Below are 19,165 nucleotides of genomic sequence, written 5' to 3'. Positions count from 1 at the left end.
TGCACTGCCAAACAAGCACCACCTAACCGCCTGATTAATTATTAAAAAGACCAACATCTGAACGCCTATTGGACGACTGGACACGCTGGAGGCGTGGCAGCTTTTACTTCCTGACAAGATCTTTAGGTCACACCTAGGCCGGCAAGTGTGCTTATTGGACAATCACCATTGTTCGGAGCTACCGTGCAATATTATTGGCTGGCTGTGGATTGTAGCGAGGCGGGGCATCGCTGATGGGTAGCCAGTGGGGGCGGAGCGTCCTGTTGATTGACAGCAGGAAGAAGCTTGGTAAGGGGCAGTTAGCGGGATGGTAAACGTTCAGGTTGGAGATGAGCTCAGTGCTGGAGGCTTAGACAGTGTACGTAATGCAGCGTGTGGAGTTGTGTGAAGTATGGGGCACGGGGGTTCAATACAAGCCTGCTTTATTTGTAGGACTTCATCGATATGTGTCTCCATTGCAATGATTGTTTTCCCATCTGTATGTGTGTGTCCATTGTGGAGGGCTGACATGTGGTAACCTATAGCAACCGGGTAGTGATCCCTCATCTGTAGGGTTTTGTTGATGCTATTTGTGTTTTGATGGGGGGGGGGGGTTTGATCGGTTCCCCAATGACTATCGGAGGAATGAAATGTAACCATGTGCTGTGTTCTGCTTGTAGGATAGTTTTTTATCTTTGTATGTCAGCAGCCCAATATCTCCCCACATCTACCAACCCCCCCCCCCCCCCCAATTTTATGACTTGCCCCAGGACTAATGTAAACCCCCAACAGTTCAAAACTAAAGCAGATGTGACTGTAGCTGGCTACAATGCTCCAACTGCTACCCCTATGGTGTATGATTTTTTTTTTTATATATATATATATATATATAATGACCCTTCTGATGTATGGCCATTTGTAAAACCGTGTAGGTAACAGGAGGGAATGTTTTTAAAGTCCAGGCAAAAGCTAATGCACGCTAAACCTGCTCTCTGCCTCATTCTAGCCCTAATCTGTTTAACCGTGTAAAGCAAAAATCGCTATCTTACCTATTTTGCAGCTGATCCGGTCCCACTGGTCAACAGCGGCTTCAGTGTGCGGGAGAGGCAGCCGACAACTGAAGCCCCATAGTAACTCTATGGGTGACGTCACTTCCCAGGCATTTCACAGCCCTTGTCTGTCCTCTCCTGCAGACCTTCCACCGCTGGAGACCTGACCAGATTGGCTGCAGAATAGGTAAGTACAGCATATTTTTTTTTTTTTTCTTTACAGGGTTAGATAGATTGAGGTTTAGTGTTAGGTTTTGCCTGTACTTGCACTTTAGGCATAGTAAGTGTTGGGCTACAATTCTAAGTGGAACTCTAGACAAAGCCTTTTCATTTTGGATAGATTAAGGGACAGTTTTTGTTGCCATCTGTGTCCCATTGGGGAGATTTACCTTCACTTTCTGTCCCAAAGTCAAAACCGGGAGTGAGAACTTCTGCAAATTGGTCATTAACCCAGATTATGAAAAACTCTTTGCAGGCTATATACCAAAGGTGTGCATTCTCCAAAAGCTGCTAAAGCATTCTTTGTATAGAGTGAAATATACATGGTTAATCCTGCCTCAGCTGTCCCTCCCATCTTCTTTGCATCTCGATTACAAACTGAAATTGTGTAGACTAGCTGGTGTCCTCTACTGAGCATGCTCATTTTCATTTCTACACTTTCCATTTCTTTTTTTTTTTTTTTTTTTTTTTTTTTTATCGCTATAGCCTGCATCTTTAGTCACATATCCTCCATGTCCCCCCCCCCTATAGGTGTGGGATATAGTGTGCTTGTTAACATTCACTAAGTCTCAGCTTAGTTTACTTAGTTTACTATAAGTATTTATTTCAGGTACTTGTATAGCGTTGTCAATTTAAGCAGTGCTTTACATATGTATTATACATTCACATCAGTCACTGCCCTCAAGGAGCTTGCAATCTAAGGTCCCTAACTCTCATTAATACATGCATCTGTTAGGGCCAATTTGCACAGGATCCTATTAACCTGCTAGCATGTAGAGATGTCCTGAACTATTCGCCGGCGAACATCGCTTGTTCGCCACGGCGGGCAAACATATGCGATGTTCGGTCCGCCCCCTATACGTCATCATTGAGCAAACTTTGACCCTGTACCTCAGTCAGCAGACACATTCCAGCCAATCAGCATACCCTCCCTCCTACCTCCTATAAAAAAGCAAGGACAGCATCCATCTTGGATTCATTCTGAAGCTGCAGTGTTAGAGCAGGGAGAGTGCTGCTGAATTAATAGCTAGGCCAGTGTTCTGTGTCCACTCCAGTCCTCAAAGACCCATCTGCTGTAAGGACAGCGTCCTGGCAGCACCCCAAAAAGCCCTTTTTAGGGCTGGTACATGACTCTGCTTTTTTTTTTTTTCTCTCTATGTGTATATGTATATATGTTGCCTGCCTTGCCGTGTGTGAGGCCACAGACTGTACGCACACCACTCGTATAGGGTGGCACAGTACATTGCACGCCCAGTGCCCCAAATTGGAAGTAAGGGGACAGACCAACCATCTTTTTTTCCATCTTCCGGGTTCCTAAAATCTATTCCATACACCAGCCTCTGATAGGGGACAAAACAGAGATTAAACTGGTAAGAACAGATTTTTTTTTTTTAATTAAAAAAAGGACAGCCTCTGCGGAACTGGGTCTTTTTTGGCCGCGTTACTGAATGCTCATGCACAATGGCTGTAGGCTCATGTGTCCTTTTGCGGAGGTGACAAACCTGGTCAGTCAAATCCAAGGCAACATCATCGACCTCATCCCATATGCGTATTTTCTGGAGCGTGCCCTGCGAAGAGTACTGGATCAGGCCGTAGATGAGCATGAAGAGGAAGAGTTGTGGTCACCGTCACCACTAGAAGCAGCCTTGTCATTGATTGCTGGACCTGGGGCAACGCAGAGAGAGGAGTCTGAAGAAGAGGAGGAAGGTGGCTTTGAGGAGGTGGAAGACCAACCACAACAGGCATCCCAGGGGGCTTGTTGTCACCTTCCGGGGACCCTTGGTGTTGTACGTGGCTGGGTGGAGGAAGAGACCTTCAATGATGTCAGTGAGGACCAGGAACGGGACATGGCTAGCTTGGTATCCAGGAACGGGACATGGCTAGCTTGGTATCCAACCTTGTGCAAATGGAGAGTTTGCAGTTGTGCAAATGGATTGTTTGCGGTGCGTTAAACGGGGAGTTTTGTCTGTCACTGTGAAGCGGGCGTAACCCTTACACTACATGATTTGATACATCATACCTGATCGTATACACACACTGGATGTTTTAAAGCACGTTATTCCAAACAATTTAGGAATGTTAGGTGATTTATGCCCTTTATGGATTAAAACCCGACTCTGCGTCAACTACGTAATTTTCCATAGGAGTTTTGCCATGGATCCCCCTCCGGCATGCCACAGTCCAGGTTTTGGTCCCCTCGAAACAACTTTATCATCACTATTGTGGCCAGAAAGAGTCCCTGTGGGTTTTAAAATTTGCCTGCCTATTGGAAGTCTATGGCTGTTCGCCCGTTCGCAAACATTTGCGGAAATTCGCGTTCGCGAATGGAAAATTTTATGTTCAACATCTCTACTAGCATGTCTTTGGAGAGTAGGAGGAAACCAGAGCAAACACATGCAGGTACATGGAGAGCATGCAAACTCCAGGCAGGTAGTGTTGTTGGGATTCAAGCCAAGTGACACTTTGCCAAAAATTGCAAGATATGATTTATGTGAATGACTTATGGCAATTAAAGTATCTGTAAACCTCAGACATGAAATTTGAAAAAGGCATATCCCTCAGAAATGATACTTAGTGCTCTTAATAGAGACCAATACAGTCTGCTGCTTTGTTCCTCTATCAGCAAGCCACATCTGACAAATTTCCCTGACACCCAAGAGAAAATTGGGTTACTGGGAGGGACTTTTAGCAGATAGACGGCCTTAGCTCTGTTCCAGTGTGGTCTCTTCCCTCCAATCGGCTCCCAGAGCTCTCCTCACTGAGCTGTGCAGAATGTAACTTAACCACTTGCCAACCAGCTGCTGCACTTTTACTGCGGCAGGTTGGCTCTATTATGCGAGTACCTGTACGTCGTTTCGTGTAGTAGCCAGTGGGGGCGCACGTGCTAAATGTCCACAGGGGGACCCAATCAGCAGGTCCCCCGGCTAACCCAAGATCGCTCCCCATAGACAGAACGGGGGTCTGCCTATGTAACCAAGGCAGACTGCTGTTCTGTCACAGATGAACACAGGGATCCTGTGTTCTGCTATTCAGCAACACGGATCTCTAGGTTCATCTAGTGAGAAGTACCCCCTAGGGACACGCTTAACCCTTTGATCACCCCTAGTGTTAACCCTTCCCTGCCAGTGTCATTAGTACAGAAAGTGCAATTTTCTTTGTTCGTCGATGGACACTGTGCTCCATGAATTGGAACTACTGGGTTATATTCAGGGGGGTGGAGTCGGTAGATGTTCAGACGACTCAGTTTTTTTGTACTTCCGACTCTGACTCCCCTGTATTTAATCTTTCGACACTGACTTGGGTGGGTGGCATCGCAATAACTATTCTGGCCACATCACTAACTATCTCTGGATAAACAAGGATGGCTTCTTCAACAGTAAGTTTTGATGAGCGATTATACTTTTCAACTTCTTTTAGTGCTATATAAAACTCCTGTTGGACTTTTTATTTGGACATTTACTGGTTCTGTAACGCTTATGCAACGTCGCTTTCCTTTAGCAACTTCCATTTGTCTAAGAAGGAATCAAAAGTCCTAATTCTTCATTTGAAGAAGATGATCCTGAGTTGGCACTATTGCTTAACCACTTTAGCTCTGGCCACTGTGCTGCTACTGCGGCACAGTGGCTCGTTATCGTCCAGCGACGTAGACCTACGTCGCTGGACTCCTCCTCCTGTAGGCGGCGCTCGTTCATTCACAGCGGGAGTTGGGCCAGGGGAGGAGCGGCGGCGATCGCCGCTGCTCTTCCCCGATCGTTGGGGAATCTAGTTTGGAGATCCGCCCGCCTGTGTAAACAGAGCGGGCGGATCTCCTAAGTGACAGGGAGTGACAGATCGGAGTGTTCAGCATAGCTGAACATCCGATCTGTCCCTGGCTCACTCAGTCACCCCCCCCCCCCCACACGTTAGTAAGCACCAGGCATACATTAACCCCTCCCTCTCCAATAAAATTAACCCCTTCCCTGCCAGTGTCATTTTTACAGTAACAGTGCATATATATATGCACTGTTACTGCAGTAATGTCACTGGTACCCCCAAAAGTGTCAAATGTCAGTCAAGGGTCCGATCTGTCCGCCGCAATGTCGCAGTCCCGCAAAAAAATTGCCGCCATTACTCGTTAAAAAAAAAAAAAAAACACCAAAAATGACAAATCTTTCCCTTAGTAAACGCAATAACTTTTGCGCAAACCAATCAAAATACGCTTTTTTTTTTTTTTTTTTTTTTTACCAAACGTAGGTAGCAGAAAACAAATTGGCCAAAAATTTAAAAAAAAATTTGATTTTTACATATTTTTTGGGAGGAATTTCATATAAAAAAAATTGTTAATGTTGTTTTTTCAAAAATTACACACTTTTTACACTTTTTTGTTTATAGCGCAAAAAGTAAAAATCGCACAGGTGATCAAATACCACCAAAAGAAAGCTCTATTTGTGGTAAAAAAAAAAGAACATAAATTTCGTTTGGGTACGGCGTTGCACGACCGCGCAATTGTCAGTCGCACAGCGCCGAATCGCAAAAAGTGGCCTGGACGTAAGACAGCAAAATCCTCCGGTGGTAAAGTGGTTAAAAACTTCATCCTGTGGAGGTATTTCAGGTCGTAATCCCTTCATGCGAACTGCTACATCAGAGGGCCTTTTTCCCAGTAGCAGTCTGTTCACTGTTCAACAAAAGTCGGCTCATTGGGTCGACATAAATAGCCGCTAACAAGATTTCATTTTCCAGCAAAAGACTCTTCATCATAGAAGATGCAATGCCCTCAGCTATTAAACCCACCATGGGCGATATAACAGGCTTTTCCATTCCAAGAGGAATTTACCCGGGGTTAGATCGCCACATTGCAACCTCTTCGTGACAGTGAAGGGGTGAGAGAGAAGTTTCTCCAGCTCTTTTGCTTGTGTCCACTGGCTTTCAGTTAATGAAAATTTTTCCTTGTCCATTTCTTCTATGAAGTCTTTAAGTTCAAGCAAACGCTTCACCATTAAATAAGTGCTTCCCCAGCGAGTTGTTTGATCCAAAATGGCCCCTTTTCCTGCACTTTTCAAAATTGCATCTGGCTGCAACAGTTACTTGCTGTAATTTGCCAATTGGTGTAGCTGCATGGCGATCTATTATTCAATCTCTTATGGCAAGTTGCAGTGTATGAACAGCATATCGCATATGATGAATAGTAGCAAGCTTCAATGCTGCTTCAACAAAGTTGTCAAAAAAAAAAAAAAATGTCAGCATTCTCTTCAGTTTCTAAACTTTCTCCAATATTTGCAGAGCTGTCTTCCTCTAACTCGAATATCTGTTACCTTCTTCATCTGCGTTCATCTTCTCAATTGTGCTCAACATGTTAGAAGCGTTATCTGTCACAACACATAAAATCTGTTCCTTTTTGTAATTTAAAAATTTTCTAGAACACCCTCCACTAACTTCTGAAGGTAATCACTGGTGTGATGTGCCTTAGTGTCCTTTAATCCGAGGGTCCGTGTTATTTTGTTCATCCACAAATCTAACATTAATAGCAAAATAATTGACTGTGATGTGTGCATGCATCCATTTAAGGAAGACAAAACGTCCTTTCAGAACCTTCTGTAGTTCCTTTTTACATTTGGCCTCCATTATAAGTTTCCTTACACTAAGTCATTAATCATAACCTTTTGTGAATTGGGACATTTTAAAACTTGTCGGTGCATTGTTTGCCGACTCCAGGTACCCAAAATTTCCTCCGACTCAGCCCTGGTTATATTGCCTCCTCCAGGAGTAGGATTAGGCAGAACAAAAAGCACCTGGCTATGCTCATGGGCTATCCTCGGCTTGGTATATAACCCGCCCCCCCCCCCCCCCTGCTCTAGGTAATCTGTCTAGGCCCTAGTCTCCCAGCTGGGATCTCTGGTCCTAGCAATTTTTTTTTTTTTTTTTTTTTTTTCCTTCCTCTCTGGATATCTAAAATCAACGGCTGGGCGATGGGCTGGATATTCTAGATCCATTGGTCCCCCGCTCAGCCAGCAAGCTTGTGCAGACAGCAGCTATGCTCTAGGTCAGTTGTGACAAAGACTGGCCCGTGAGTTACGCAGGGATGCATACGACCGGGCTTGGGTCTGAGTCCCAGCAATCCCTTGACCAACAGCTACCCTGCTTCAGTGTTGAGGGTTCTGTCTGGAGCGTTACCTGTACCATGGAAGGGTAAGTACAGCCCCCCCCCTCCCCTTTTGGCATTTTTTTTGGGGGGTCAACGCAGGTAACCTCCAGGGACGGTCCTTCCTCCTATCCTTAAATCCTCAGTGAGCTGGGCTCCCCCCCACTCAATTTGTCTCCTGTCTGGACCTGGAGTCTGGTGGGGGTCTCGGGGCAGAGAATGCAGCGGAGACCCCTGGGGTCTTCCCCCCCCTCCCCCCGCCCACTCTGTAAGGGTCCTGTGTTAGTGTCCTTCCCTGGTAGTCTGGAGGGGTCCCAGTGTGGGAGACCCCTAGGTGCATGCCCTACTGTTTGCAGTGTGAGTATAGTGCAGGGGGGTCCCAGTGGAGGGGGGGGGCTCCCTTTGCAGAGCGCGCAGGGAAGATCCTGGCAAGCATGCTTCAGCTTTTGTAGCTGATTGTGGCCATTTTCCCTTAGTCTGGCTGGTCTTCGGTTGGCGGCCATGTTTGTGTAGCCCGATGTCAACCGAAGTCTTGTGGGGATGTCAAAGCTACCCCTCCTCCTCAGTTTCCTCTTCCTGTGCCTGGGACATATGAACAGGGATGGCACCAGGGCATAAGGAGTGAGCAGGTACTCGCTGGTTTATGTTGATTTAGCAGACCAGTTGGTCCATGGGCTGCAGTTTGTCTGATGCAACTTTGTGTACAGCTCCTGTGCTGTCCAAACTGTTTCAGTGGTGATTAGGTGCGTGCTCTGGCTTAGAGGCTTGGTCTGTGGACCAATTCTTAAAGTTCTCATTGATCTGCCCTTTCAAGGCGATCACCTGTTTGGGGCTACCCTGGATGACATAATGTAAGGGTATCACGGGGGGGGGGGGGGGGGAGAGTACTTTCCTGCCACAGTCAAGGAAAGGGAAGGGCCCTCCTCAGCCCATAGAAAATTATTTTGTGCTTCTGGGGCTTAGAATAAGGTAAATGGATCATTAAAAATCTTCCCTGGGAGGTTCCAAGCACCCTTGGTCTTGTAAGCCTAGAACTAGCTTTCCTGGACCAGCAGACAAGACCCCTTCAGCATGAAGGTCTGCTCTCCCCCATTATTGGGCTGGGGGGCCAGTGGACTTCAGTGAGCATCAAGCAGATCTGCAAATTGTTTGTTTTTAGGGGTACCCAGAAAGGGGGGCAGTTTGTTCTTTTCATGTTTTTTTAGGTCCCGAGTCCCCTTGTGCAGATTTAATTCCTGCAAAGGTTCAGGTGATGTCCAAACTACCTAAGGGCTCTTTCACACGGGCGATCCGATCCGCCTGTCAGTTTTTTTTTTTTTTTGGCGGATCTGATCGGATGCCCCATTCAGCCCTATGGAGCAGCGGATGTCAGCGGTGACATGTTCGCTGCCATCCACATCCGATCCTGTCCGTGAAATCCAGACAGATGGAAACCCTATTTTCCATCCGTCCTGGGGATCGGATGAGAGCGGACAGGCGGTCTTCTCTCATCCGATTCCCCATAGAGAGCAGCGGGGGCTGTGACACCTCCCTCTCCGCACTGCAAGCGGAGACGGAGCGGTCATCCACCGGCTCAGCGGGGATAGCGGATCGATACCCGCTGAGCAGCACGGATCCGCCTACGATCCGATCAGATGCGCCTGTCAGTTTTTTAGGCGGATCTGATCGGATGCCCCCTTCAGCCCTATGGAGCAGCGGATGTCAGCGGTGACATGTCCGCTGCCATCCGTATCCGATCTTGTCTGTGAAATCTGGACTGATGGAAACCCTATTTCCCTAAAACGTCTTTCAGGACAGCATCTTAGAGAGATGGCTCCTCCCTCTCCTCATCAGGAAACACCCCATCCACCAGATTTTAAAAGGAGGCTTCTCCCACCGTTCGTCAGTTTGTGTTTTCTCCGGCCGAGGAACACCTCTGTGGGGAGCTGGGCTCTCAAGGTTATTCCCTGGAATAAGATGCCAAAGATTGATGCAGCCTTCTAACAGGTTTCTAGGTCAACGGACCTAGCATTTGAAGACATGGGAGTCCTGAGGGATCCCATGGATAAGAAGATGGACCAGCAACTTAAGAGATCCTGGCAATCCATCATGGGGAATCTGAAACCTGCCATGGCGGTAACCTGTGTGTCCAGGAATCTGGAATACTGGCTTAGCCAGCTAAAAGCACACATCACAGCAGATTCACCTAAACGGGAAATTTTGGATTCCTTCTCCACGGCCATAGCCTTCATTTCTGACGCTTCAGCAGAGTCAGTGAAGATGACGGCAAGATCTGCAGCATTAACCAACTCAGCCAGAAGGGCTCTTTGGTTAAAGACATGGCCTGGGGATACGGCTTCTAAAAAATAAGCTGTGTGGACTTCCATTTCAAGGGGATCTCCTATTCGGGCCTGAGCTAGACTCTGTTCTAGATAGAACAGCGGACAAAAAGAAGTCTTTTCCCGTGATGAGAAAAGACAGCAAAGAAACTTTTTCGACCTCAAAAAGCTCAGCAGAATAGCAGACCCCAGGGGAAGAGAAGAAACTGGTCGACACAAAAACCTAAAGGGAAAGGAGGTGTTCTCTTCCAGCCTCCTCTGTCAACCAGCAAAACGCAATGACTAAAAATTGCCGGTGGGAGGAAGATTGAGGGAATTCCTCCCCTATTGGGCAGCCATAACAGAAAATCAATACATTCTAGATATGCTGTCCCAAGGCTACAACATAGTTTTCAGAGACGCCACCAGAGAGGTTCTTTGTCACAAGCCTCCCAAGAGATGCAGGAAAAGCCCTGGCTATGATGGACCTGCTAAAGGACCTGAGGCGACAGGGAGTTGTCTGTCCAGTACCAGTGGAGGAACAACATCAGGGATTTTATTCCCACATATTTTTGATAAAGAAACCGTCAGGATTTTCATCTTATATTAAACCTGAAACCAAACAGGTCAGTTCTGTACAAAACGTTTCGAATGGACTCCATTCTTAGTCAGAACCCTGTTAACAAAAGGATGCTTCATGGCATCAATCAATGTAAGGGATGCTTGCCTACATATCCCTATAGCCCCTCACTTGCAAAGATTCCTAAGGTTGGCAGTAAATCTGGGGAAGGAAATGCTTCACATTCAATTCAAAGCACTTCCCTTCGGGCTATCATCCGCCCCTCATATTTTTACGAAGGTAATGGCAGAGTGTTTAGCTCCCCTCTGCCTTCAGGGAATCTCTGTGGTACCTTACCTGGACGACCTGCTCTTCTTTGCCCCGTCAAAAGAAAAACTTCAAGAGGACCTGCACAAAGCAAGAGGTCATCTAGAGTCTCTGGGCTGGATAGTAAATATCCAGAAGTTGAATCTCACACCGGCTCAACGGTTTCAGTTCCTAGGGTTTCAGTTATGCTCTGTGGAACAAAGAATCTTCCTACCAGAAGACAAACGGGTCAAAATACAGAATATGGTAGCAAGGCTACAAACAAATCAGTGGTGGTCGATCAGAGATCATTTCAGTCCTTGGAAACCTGACTGCATCAATTCCAGCCATCCAATGAGCAAGGCTTCATTTTCGACCACTCCAATATTTCCTCCTCAGAATCTGGGATCACAATCCAGAGACTTTGGACTTAAAGGTAAAGATCCCCACCAAGGTCAAGAGATCCATCTGGTGGTGGAGAAATCAGATGATCTTGTCTCAGGGAATGGCCTGGTCCTTCCCAGCAGACCAAATATTAACGGATGCCAGCAGATGGGGGTGGGGAGCCCACTGGAACCAAAACCTGGCACAGGGGGTTTGGTCTCACACCGAGACAAGGAAATCCTCAAATTGTTGAAAGCAGTCGGTCTAGCTCTAGCTGCCTTCTCTCAAAATCTTCAGGGGACTCATGTTCAAGTCCTTTCAGACAACGCCGCTACAGTGGCATATCTAAACAAGCAAGGGGGCACAAGAAGCAAAACCCTACAGCTTTTGGCAATGGAAATTCTGCAGTGGGCGGAAAGTCAGTTACTTTCCTTGTCCTATTATGGCGGATTATTTAAGCAGGCAGAAGATCCGAGAAGCAGAATGGAGCTTAAATCCAGAAATCTTTACGTTGATAACCACAACTTGGGGAAGGCCAGAGGTGGATCTGTTTGCAACGAAGGAAAACGCAAAACTTCCACTCTATTTCTCACTCCACAGAAACGACAACTCTCTGGGAGTAGATTCTCTGGCACATCCCTGGAGGTTCAATTTGGGGTATGCCTTTCCCCCCTTCCAACTCATTCCGTTAGTGTTGAGGAAGATCCAAATGGAAAGAGCCTCAGTGATCCTGATCACTCCTTATTGACCCAAAAGGGTTTGGTTTTCAACTGTCCTCCAATTATCAGTCAAACCTGCCTTTCAGCTCCTTCTTCGGCAGGACCTACTGCTTCAAGGTCCAGTCCATCATCCAGGAGTGGAAAAGCTAAAGCTCGCCGCTTGGTATCTGAGGAGCAACTGCTGTAAAGCTCACCGCTTGGTATCTGAGGAGCAACTGCTGAAAAGGAAAGGATTTTCAGATGCATTGATTGCTACTCTACTTTCCAGTAGGAAAAAAGTCACAAGGAATATATATGCTAAGGTTTGGAAAACCTATAATACCTGGTGTGAATCGAAAGATCAAAAATTGGACAGTATAGTGTCAATTTTGGAGTTCCTACAGGAGGGTGCAGGAAAAGGTTTGGCAGTAAGTACCCTCAAGGTGCAAGTAACAGCTCTGGGGGTGTTCTTGGAAAGACCCATTTCTTCAGAATCTCTAATCAGATTCTTCAGGGCCCTTACCCGCTCCAGACCAGTGCCTATCAGAAGTTTCCCCAAATGGGACTTGTCGGTGGTCCTTCAGGCCTTCACAAAGGAACCACTAGAAACTATTACACTCAAAAACCTTACCCTTACCTTCTTGGTGGCAATAACATCAGCAAGAAAAATTAGTGAGCTACATGCTTTATCGGTTATTGAACCTTTCTTGTCCATATATCCAGATAGGATAATTCTCAGACGGATCCAGGGTTTCTCCCAAAAGTAGCTTCAACGAGAAACCGATCACAAGAAATTGTGTTACCAACCTTCTGTTCTAATCCATCAGGAGATAAGGAAAAAAGCTTTCACTACCTAGATGTAAGAAGAATTCTTATACACTACTTGGAGGTTACTAAAGAATTTAGATCCTCAAATTCTTTTTGTTTTTTCTGGCAACAAAAAAGGTCGCCAGGCATCAAAGGGATCAATAGCCAGATGGCTCAGATCCGCTATTTTAGAGGCTTACTCCCAAATGAAATTGTCTCCCCCCGCAGGGGATCAGAGCTCACTCTACTAGAGCGTTAGCCACTACATGGGCAGAGAAAGCTGGTGCCACTCCAGATCAGATCTGCAAAGCGGCTACGTGGTCAAGTTACTTTACATTTGCAAGACACTATAGGTTGGACCTTTTGGCAGCTGAGGATCAGGCTTTTGGCAGAAAGGTCCTTCAGGCTGTGGTCCCTCCCTAAATTGAGTAAGTCTCGATAATCCTCTCTAAGGTGCTGTCCTGAAAGACGTTTTAGGGAAAATTCAAGTTACTTACCGGTAACTTGTTTTTCCAATAGTCTTTCTGGACAGGAGTCCCGCCCTATTGTGTAAAATTTATTGCTGTGATTAACCATATCGGTTTGTGTTCCAGCATGGGCTGGAGGTACTCTTCTACAAACTGACAAATGGTGGGAGAAGCCTCCTTTTAAAATCTGGTGGATGGGGTGTTTCCTGTTGAGGAGAGGGAGGAGCCATCTCTCTAAGGTGCTGTCCTGAGAGACTATTGGAAAACAAGTTACCGGTAAGTCTAACTTGAATTTTTTCCATCCGTTCCGGGATCGGACCGGATGAGAGCGGACAGGCGGTCCGCTCTCATCCAATCCCCCCATAGAGAGCAGCAGGAGCTGTGACACCTCCCTCTCCGCACTGCAAGCAGAGATGGAGCTGTCATCCGCCGGCTCAGTGGGGATCGTGGATCGATCCCCGCTGAGCAGCACGGATCAAAGAGCCCTAAGGTTCCCCCTATCCTTGTCCAGGGAATTTACCTAGGTCTGTTTTGTGTGTGGTGTGTGTTGTGTGTGTTTTTTTTTTTTTTTTTCTGACCAGGGTGGTCCTTCCTCTGGACAAATTTCAGGAACGACAGGCAATGATTTACCGGCTGCTGTCGGATTTCTCTCTCCCGATTTTGCATACAGTTTCGGAGTCTGGTGATATCCACCTTCAAGACCGTTCTGTTTGCACAGTCCTACATGCAGGTTTAGCTCCACATGAGGATACCGAAGGACCACAGGGTTCTCTGACAAGACGCTAGAGGCGTCCAAGGGCCATGGTAAGGCTAGTATCCTCCTTGGCTTAGGCTTCTTCCGCAGTTTCTGCGAGGAATCAAGGGCGAGGACCTTCCTATCATCCTGGTGGCCGTAAAACGTCACTTTGGGGCTTCCTTTCAGAAGACCAGTTGTCCCAAGGGCTAATCTACCATCCTGCTTTAGGCACTGGTTTTAATGGCTTGGCTGTTGAAAGCCAGGTACTGAGGGATAGAGGTTTGTCTGGATCAGTGATCCCTACTATGGTGAACGCGAGTAAGTCTTCTCCCAGCAAGATATACCATCGTACGTTTCTTGGTGTGAGTCGGTTGGCGCTCATACTCAATCCTTTTTCTTTGGCTCGGCTCAGATCCTAATCTTTCAACGGGACGTTGATCAGAAGTTGACCTTGAGTACCATCAAGGGCAAGGTATCTGCCCTGGTAATCTTTCAGTGACACCCCCCCCCCCCTATTCTTTTAGTTCTCACCTTCATTCAGGGGGTTTGACACATGACTCCACCTGCACGGTCTCTTGCCACCATGAGATTTAAATTTGTTACTTTCAGTTCTCCAGAAACCTCCATTTGAGAATATTCAGGAGATCCACTTGCCTAAGTTATCCCAGAAGGTGACATACTTGGTGGCTATTACCTCAGCCTGCAGGGTATCGGAATTGGCGGCATTATCCTGTCGCAGTCCGTTTGGTGGTCCATAGGGACAAAGTGGTTCTCTGTCCCTGTCCATCATTCCTGCCCAAAGTTGTCTCTGACTTCCATTTGAATGAGGACATAAACGTTGCCTTCCTTGTGTCCTAAGCCGGCTCATCCCAAGGAATTTGCTGTGCATACCTTGGATGTGGTTTGGGTGTATCTGGCAGCCACTGAGTCCTTTCGGAGGTCAGACTTTGTTTTTTGTGAATACGGACGGATCGAGAAAAGGGCCAGTCGCTTCTTCGGCTACTACCTACAGATGGTGACTCAGGCCTAAACAATTAAACGTCAGGTTCCACCTCTTCCTGGCACGGCGCATTCTACTCGAGCACTGAGTGCTTTTTGGGCCTTCCGTCATCGGGCATTAATATCACAATTTTGCAAAGCGCCCACTTGGTCGTTGGTGCTTATTTCACAAAAATACTTTGGCATCTGCGGATGCTTCTTTTGGCCGCAAAGTTTTGCAGGCTGCAGTTTAGGAGGGGCTGTTCCCCCTGTTCTGGTTAAGGGCACTTATGTTTAGCCTTGGGTCATTTTCTCCACCCCTCATTTTTTCCTTTTGGCACTGCTTTTAGATGTCCCAGTAGTTATGATTTATGGAGCGCTGTCTGTCAATGAACAAAAGAGAAAATGGGATTTTTTTTGTACTTCCTGTGAAATTCGTTTGTTCATCAATGGACACAGCACTCACCCCTTTGGAGTTCTGATACTTCTAATACTGTTTGCTACTAAACTGATTACCTAGAGCAGAGGGGGGGGGGGGGGTTATATACCAAGCTGAGGTCAGCCCTTTGACATAGCCAGGTGTTTTTTGTTCTGCCTAGTCTTACTCCTGGAGGTGGCAATATAACCCAGTAGTTATGATTTATGGAGCGCTTCGTCCGTTGAGAAATAGATTTTACGGTAAGTACAAAGCCCACTTTTTTAGCACTGATTGCTGTAATATCGCTGGTCCCCCTAAAGCCCCATACACACATACCGATTGTCGGCCGTAAATATTCGGCCGACGACCGATCGGCTGATTGTAGGCTTGTTAGTATGATGCTTCCGACAACGCTTTTTCGGCCGAACAGAATCTGTCGTGCAGGCATTAAAATTTTTGTATGCCAGCACCAGAACGGCCGATTGTTCGCCAGTCAGTACAGATTTCGGCCGACAGACAGCAGATTAGCAAGACTGGGCATGCTCAGAAAAGAAAAGGAAAGTTAACAATCACATGACATCACTTCTGCAGTCGGCTGTTGTTGGCCGACAATTCGTGTGCAGTCTTTTGCAGTTTTCAACAGACACGACATCCCTGGACAAAAGACGGCCGATCGTTCGGCCGACTATCAGTACGTGTGTACGGGGCTTTACACACGTACTGATTAACTTTCCCTGTTTTTTTTCTTCTCTGAGCATGCCCAGTCTTGCAAATCTGCTGATTTGTCGGCCGACTTCTGTACTGACTGGCGAGCAATCGGCCGTTCTGGTGTTGGCATACAAAAATTTTAATGCCTGCACAACGGATTCTGTTCAGCTGAAAATGCGCTGTCGGAAGCATCATACTAACAAGCCTACAATTGGCCGATCGGTCGTCAGCCGAATATTTAGGCCGACAATCGGTACGGGCCTTTAGTGTCCCATCTGTCTGCTGCAATGTCTGTCTCGCTGAAAGCCGCCATTACTAGTAAAATGAATGTCTATCCCCTAGTTTGTAGACGCGATAACTTTTTTGCGCACACCAATCGCAATCAATATACACTTTTTTTTATACGATTTACGTTTTTATTACGTACGTATATAATATAGCAATGCCGTATTGCAAAAAATTGACACTAAGGCGGTACGACCTTTTGGTCCGGAAGTGGGTTAAAGTAGAACTATAGGCAAGTGTTTTTTTTAATTTTGGTTAGAGTAAGGGAGGGTTATAACGCCTGTCAGATTCGCCCCCGTCCCATTGCAGAGATTTCCCTTCACTTCCTGTCCCATAGCCAAACACAAAGTGGGAGGAAATCCTGCAAATCGAGGGAATTTCTTGGGGTCACCAGAATTGGTGTCCTCATTGGAAGACTTCCTCCATTACTTTCTGGGGACAACCCAACTTTTTTTATTTTTTTTTACTTTCAATGATTGTAAACATGACCAATAGAGGGGGTGGATCTCCCAAATGGGGCACAGAAAGCAATAAACCCTGACAGGTGTTCTAATCCCTCTACCAGAGGCGTAACTAGAACCTTCAGGGCCCCGATGCAAGAAACCATGAAGGGCCCCCCAGACCCCTGGCCGGGGCCCTTCCTTTCAAGCCCGGGGCTCTTCCCACTAATCCTGGGGCTCTTTACTCTCGTTGCATGGCCTTTTATTATGGTCCCGCAGCAGGATCCTTTCACAAGTTCTGCAGTGGGCCCCCTTCCTGCAATCTTGGGGCCTCCCCACAGTGGTGCAATGCCAGGGCCCAGTCGCAAGTGTGACCTTTGAGATCCTGGAAGTTCACCCACTGGTTTGCTACCGGGCCCCCTGGAGCATGGGGCCCGGTAGCAATTGCAACCCCTGTAGTTACGCCCCTGCCCTCTACACTCTATCCACAACTACAAATCTGTGTATCACCTGAGGCTAGTCACTTCACTGGCTATATGTAAGGGTTTACAGCCATTTTAACACTTCTGTTTAGTATCCCTTGGGGCACCACAAAGTCACCAGAACTAGTGTCCCCATTAGATTTCCCCTCTAGTTTTCTCAGGACAACCCAAAATTTGGGATTTGTTTTTTTTTACTTTTACATTCAATGATAATCGTAAACGGGACAAATATAGGTGACGTTCCAGGGCACAGACCGCAATAAAAACCTGAAAGGTATTCTAATCCCTTTCCACTGGATCTAAAAAAATTAGTAAATTTTTTTTTTTTTTTCTTCTACTTTTAAACTTTATTACAGGTTTTGGTTTGTGTGTGTTTATTTTTATGTTCAGGCAATGTAGATATTTCATATCCGGAATGTCTTTTCACAGCAGTCATGAAGCCAGTGCAAGACAGTGCTATTTGCATCACCATGCAGGAAGCTTTTGGCTGTGCGGTGGCAAACCGCTTCTTTCAGCTTCAAGACGATGACTGTGACCCCTTGGATCTCCTGCATCGGGCATCAATTGATATTACCCAGCGTAAGAAAAAGGAGACACCAGCTGCCAAAAAGTCAGGTAACCAAAAAGGAAACCAAAAGGAATCTCAAAAGGAGAGGAAGGCTGCAGTAGTTCCCAGTACAGCAGCACCAGGTATGTAACAGCAATACATAAATGAAACCTCATGCTACTGAATGTTGGGGTATACATTAACAGCTTGCCGACTGCCCACAGTAATAATTTAGCGGCAGAGCGGCTCCCCTGCGTACAGTCACGTGGTACTACGTGACTGGAGTGCATGTGGTCTCGGCGGTGCGTGCGTGCCATCGGAGCCGTGTTCCTGCTGTGTTTAGACACAGCGGGAGGAGAGGCGGTGATTGCCGTCTTCCTCCCGCGGTCGTCCCATAAACGGATAGACCCGCCTGCTTATGTAAACAAAGCAGGCTGATCTTCTGCGACAGGCAGGGACAGATAAGCAGTTTCAGCTAAGCTGAACTGCGATCTGTCTGTGCCTGTCACAGAACCACACACAGCATATAGGCATACATTAACCCCTTTGATCACCCCAGGGTTAAGCCCTTCCCTGCCAATGGCATTATTACAGTAACAGATACATATTTTTAGCACTGTTTACTATGTCACTGGTACCTCCAAAAGTGTAAAATGTCAAGAGTTCCGATCTGTCTGCGGCAATGTCGCAGTCCCGCTAAAAATAGCAGATTGCCGCCATTACTAGTAAAATAAATGACCTAAATCTTTCCCGTAGTTGATGCAATAACTTTTGCGCAAACTAATCAAAATGCGCTTATTGCGATTTTTTTTTTTCTCTCTCTCCCCACAATTGTCGCTTTTTTGTTTATAGCGTAAAAAAAAAATCGCACAGGTGATCAAATACCACCAAAAGAGCTCTATTTGTGGGGAAGAAAGGACATTAATTTCGTTTGGGTACAACGTTGCACAACCACGCAATTGTCAGTTAAAATAGTGCAGTGCAGAATCGCAAAATAGGGCCTGGTCAGGAAGGGGGTAAAACCTTCCGTGGGCTGAAGTGGTTAATGTTTGAAATGTAAACGGTAATGGAGCTTCACCTTCAAATTTATTCTTGCTGAAATTTACACTGCATGAATCCATAGGTATTGACAATCGCATATTACATTTTATTGTTTTGGGTGAAATCAACAGAGCTTTTGACTTGGGGGGGGGGGGGGGGGGGGGTGGATCCGACTGAGCGAAATCCGCCTGCTCAGCGGGGGGATCTCTCCTTCAGGGACAGTCCAATCTCCTCTATGGGGTGGTTGGATGGAAATGGACTGCATGTCTATTTCCCTCTCAATTTGTCATCCGCTCGAACTTATAGCCATACATCAGTTTTCAGCAGATTTTGTCAGATCGGCTGCCAGGCGGGTGTCATCACATGTTCACTGACATGCACCTCCCTCCTAGAGGACAATGGGTGGCCAGATGGGGGTTGCCTGAGAGAAAAAAAAAAGACAGGCGGACCTGATCGGTCTGATCGTGTAAAAGGGGCCTTAAAGGCTATTTATGTTCATCCTTTCAGGAAAATTGCTTATGCAGTTAAAAAAAAAAAAATCAGCAGCTTGGATAAATATTGATTAGTGTTAGCCATACCTGTAGATCAGCCTTCTCAGCTGTGTTGCCGGGATGAGGTCCCCCCAGGGGTGCCGCAGCGTCCTGGTT

At 46.6% G+C, this 19,165-nt stretch overlaps 1 protein-coding gene across 1 annotated transcript in view; it reads left to right on the top strand.

The window, feature by feature from the left end:
• Window positions 1-283: 283 nt before the first annotated feature.
• HABP4 (hyaluronan binding protein 4) overlaps window positions 284-19,165 on the top strand; it is a gene marked incomplete at its 3' end in the record, with an annotated part of 81,867 nt that continues 62,985 nt past the window's right edge. The window contains exons 1-2 of the mRNA XM_082244903.1: window positions 284-358; window positions 17,363-17,620. Of these exons, the coding sequence (XP_082101029.1) occupies window positions 17,365-17,620 (256 nt within the window). The 5' untranslated portion in view covers window positions 284-358; window positions 17,363-17,364. The remainder of the gene's footprint in view (window positions 359-17,362; window positions 17,621-19,165) is intronic.

Source organism: Pelophylax lessonae, assembly GCF_965119305.1.
Source record: "Pelophylax lessonae genome assembly, chromosome: 1".
In the NCBI taxonomy this organism is placed as follows: Eukaryota; Metazoa; Chordata; class Amphibia; order Anura; family Ranidae; genus Pelophylax; species Pelophylax lessonae.
This window is presented reverse-complemented; position numbering and strand designations above follow the sequence as displayed.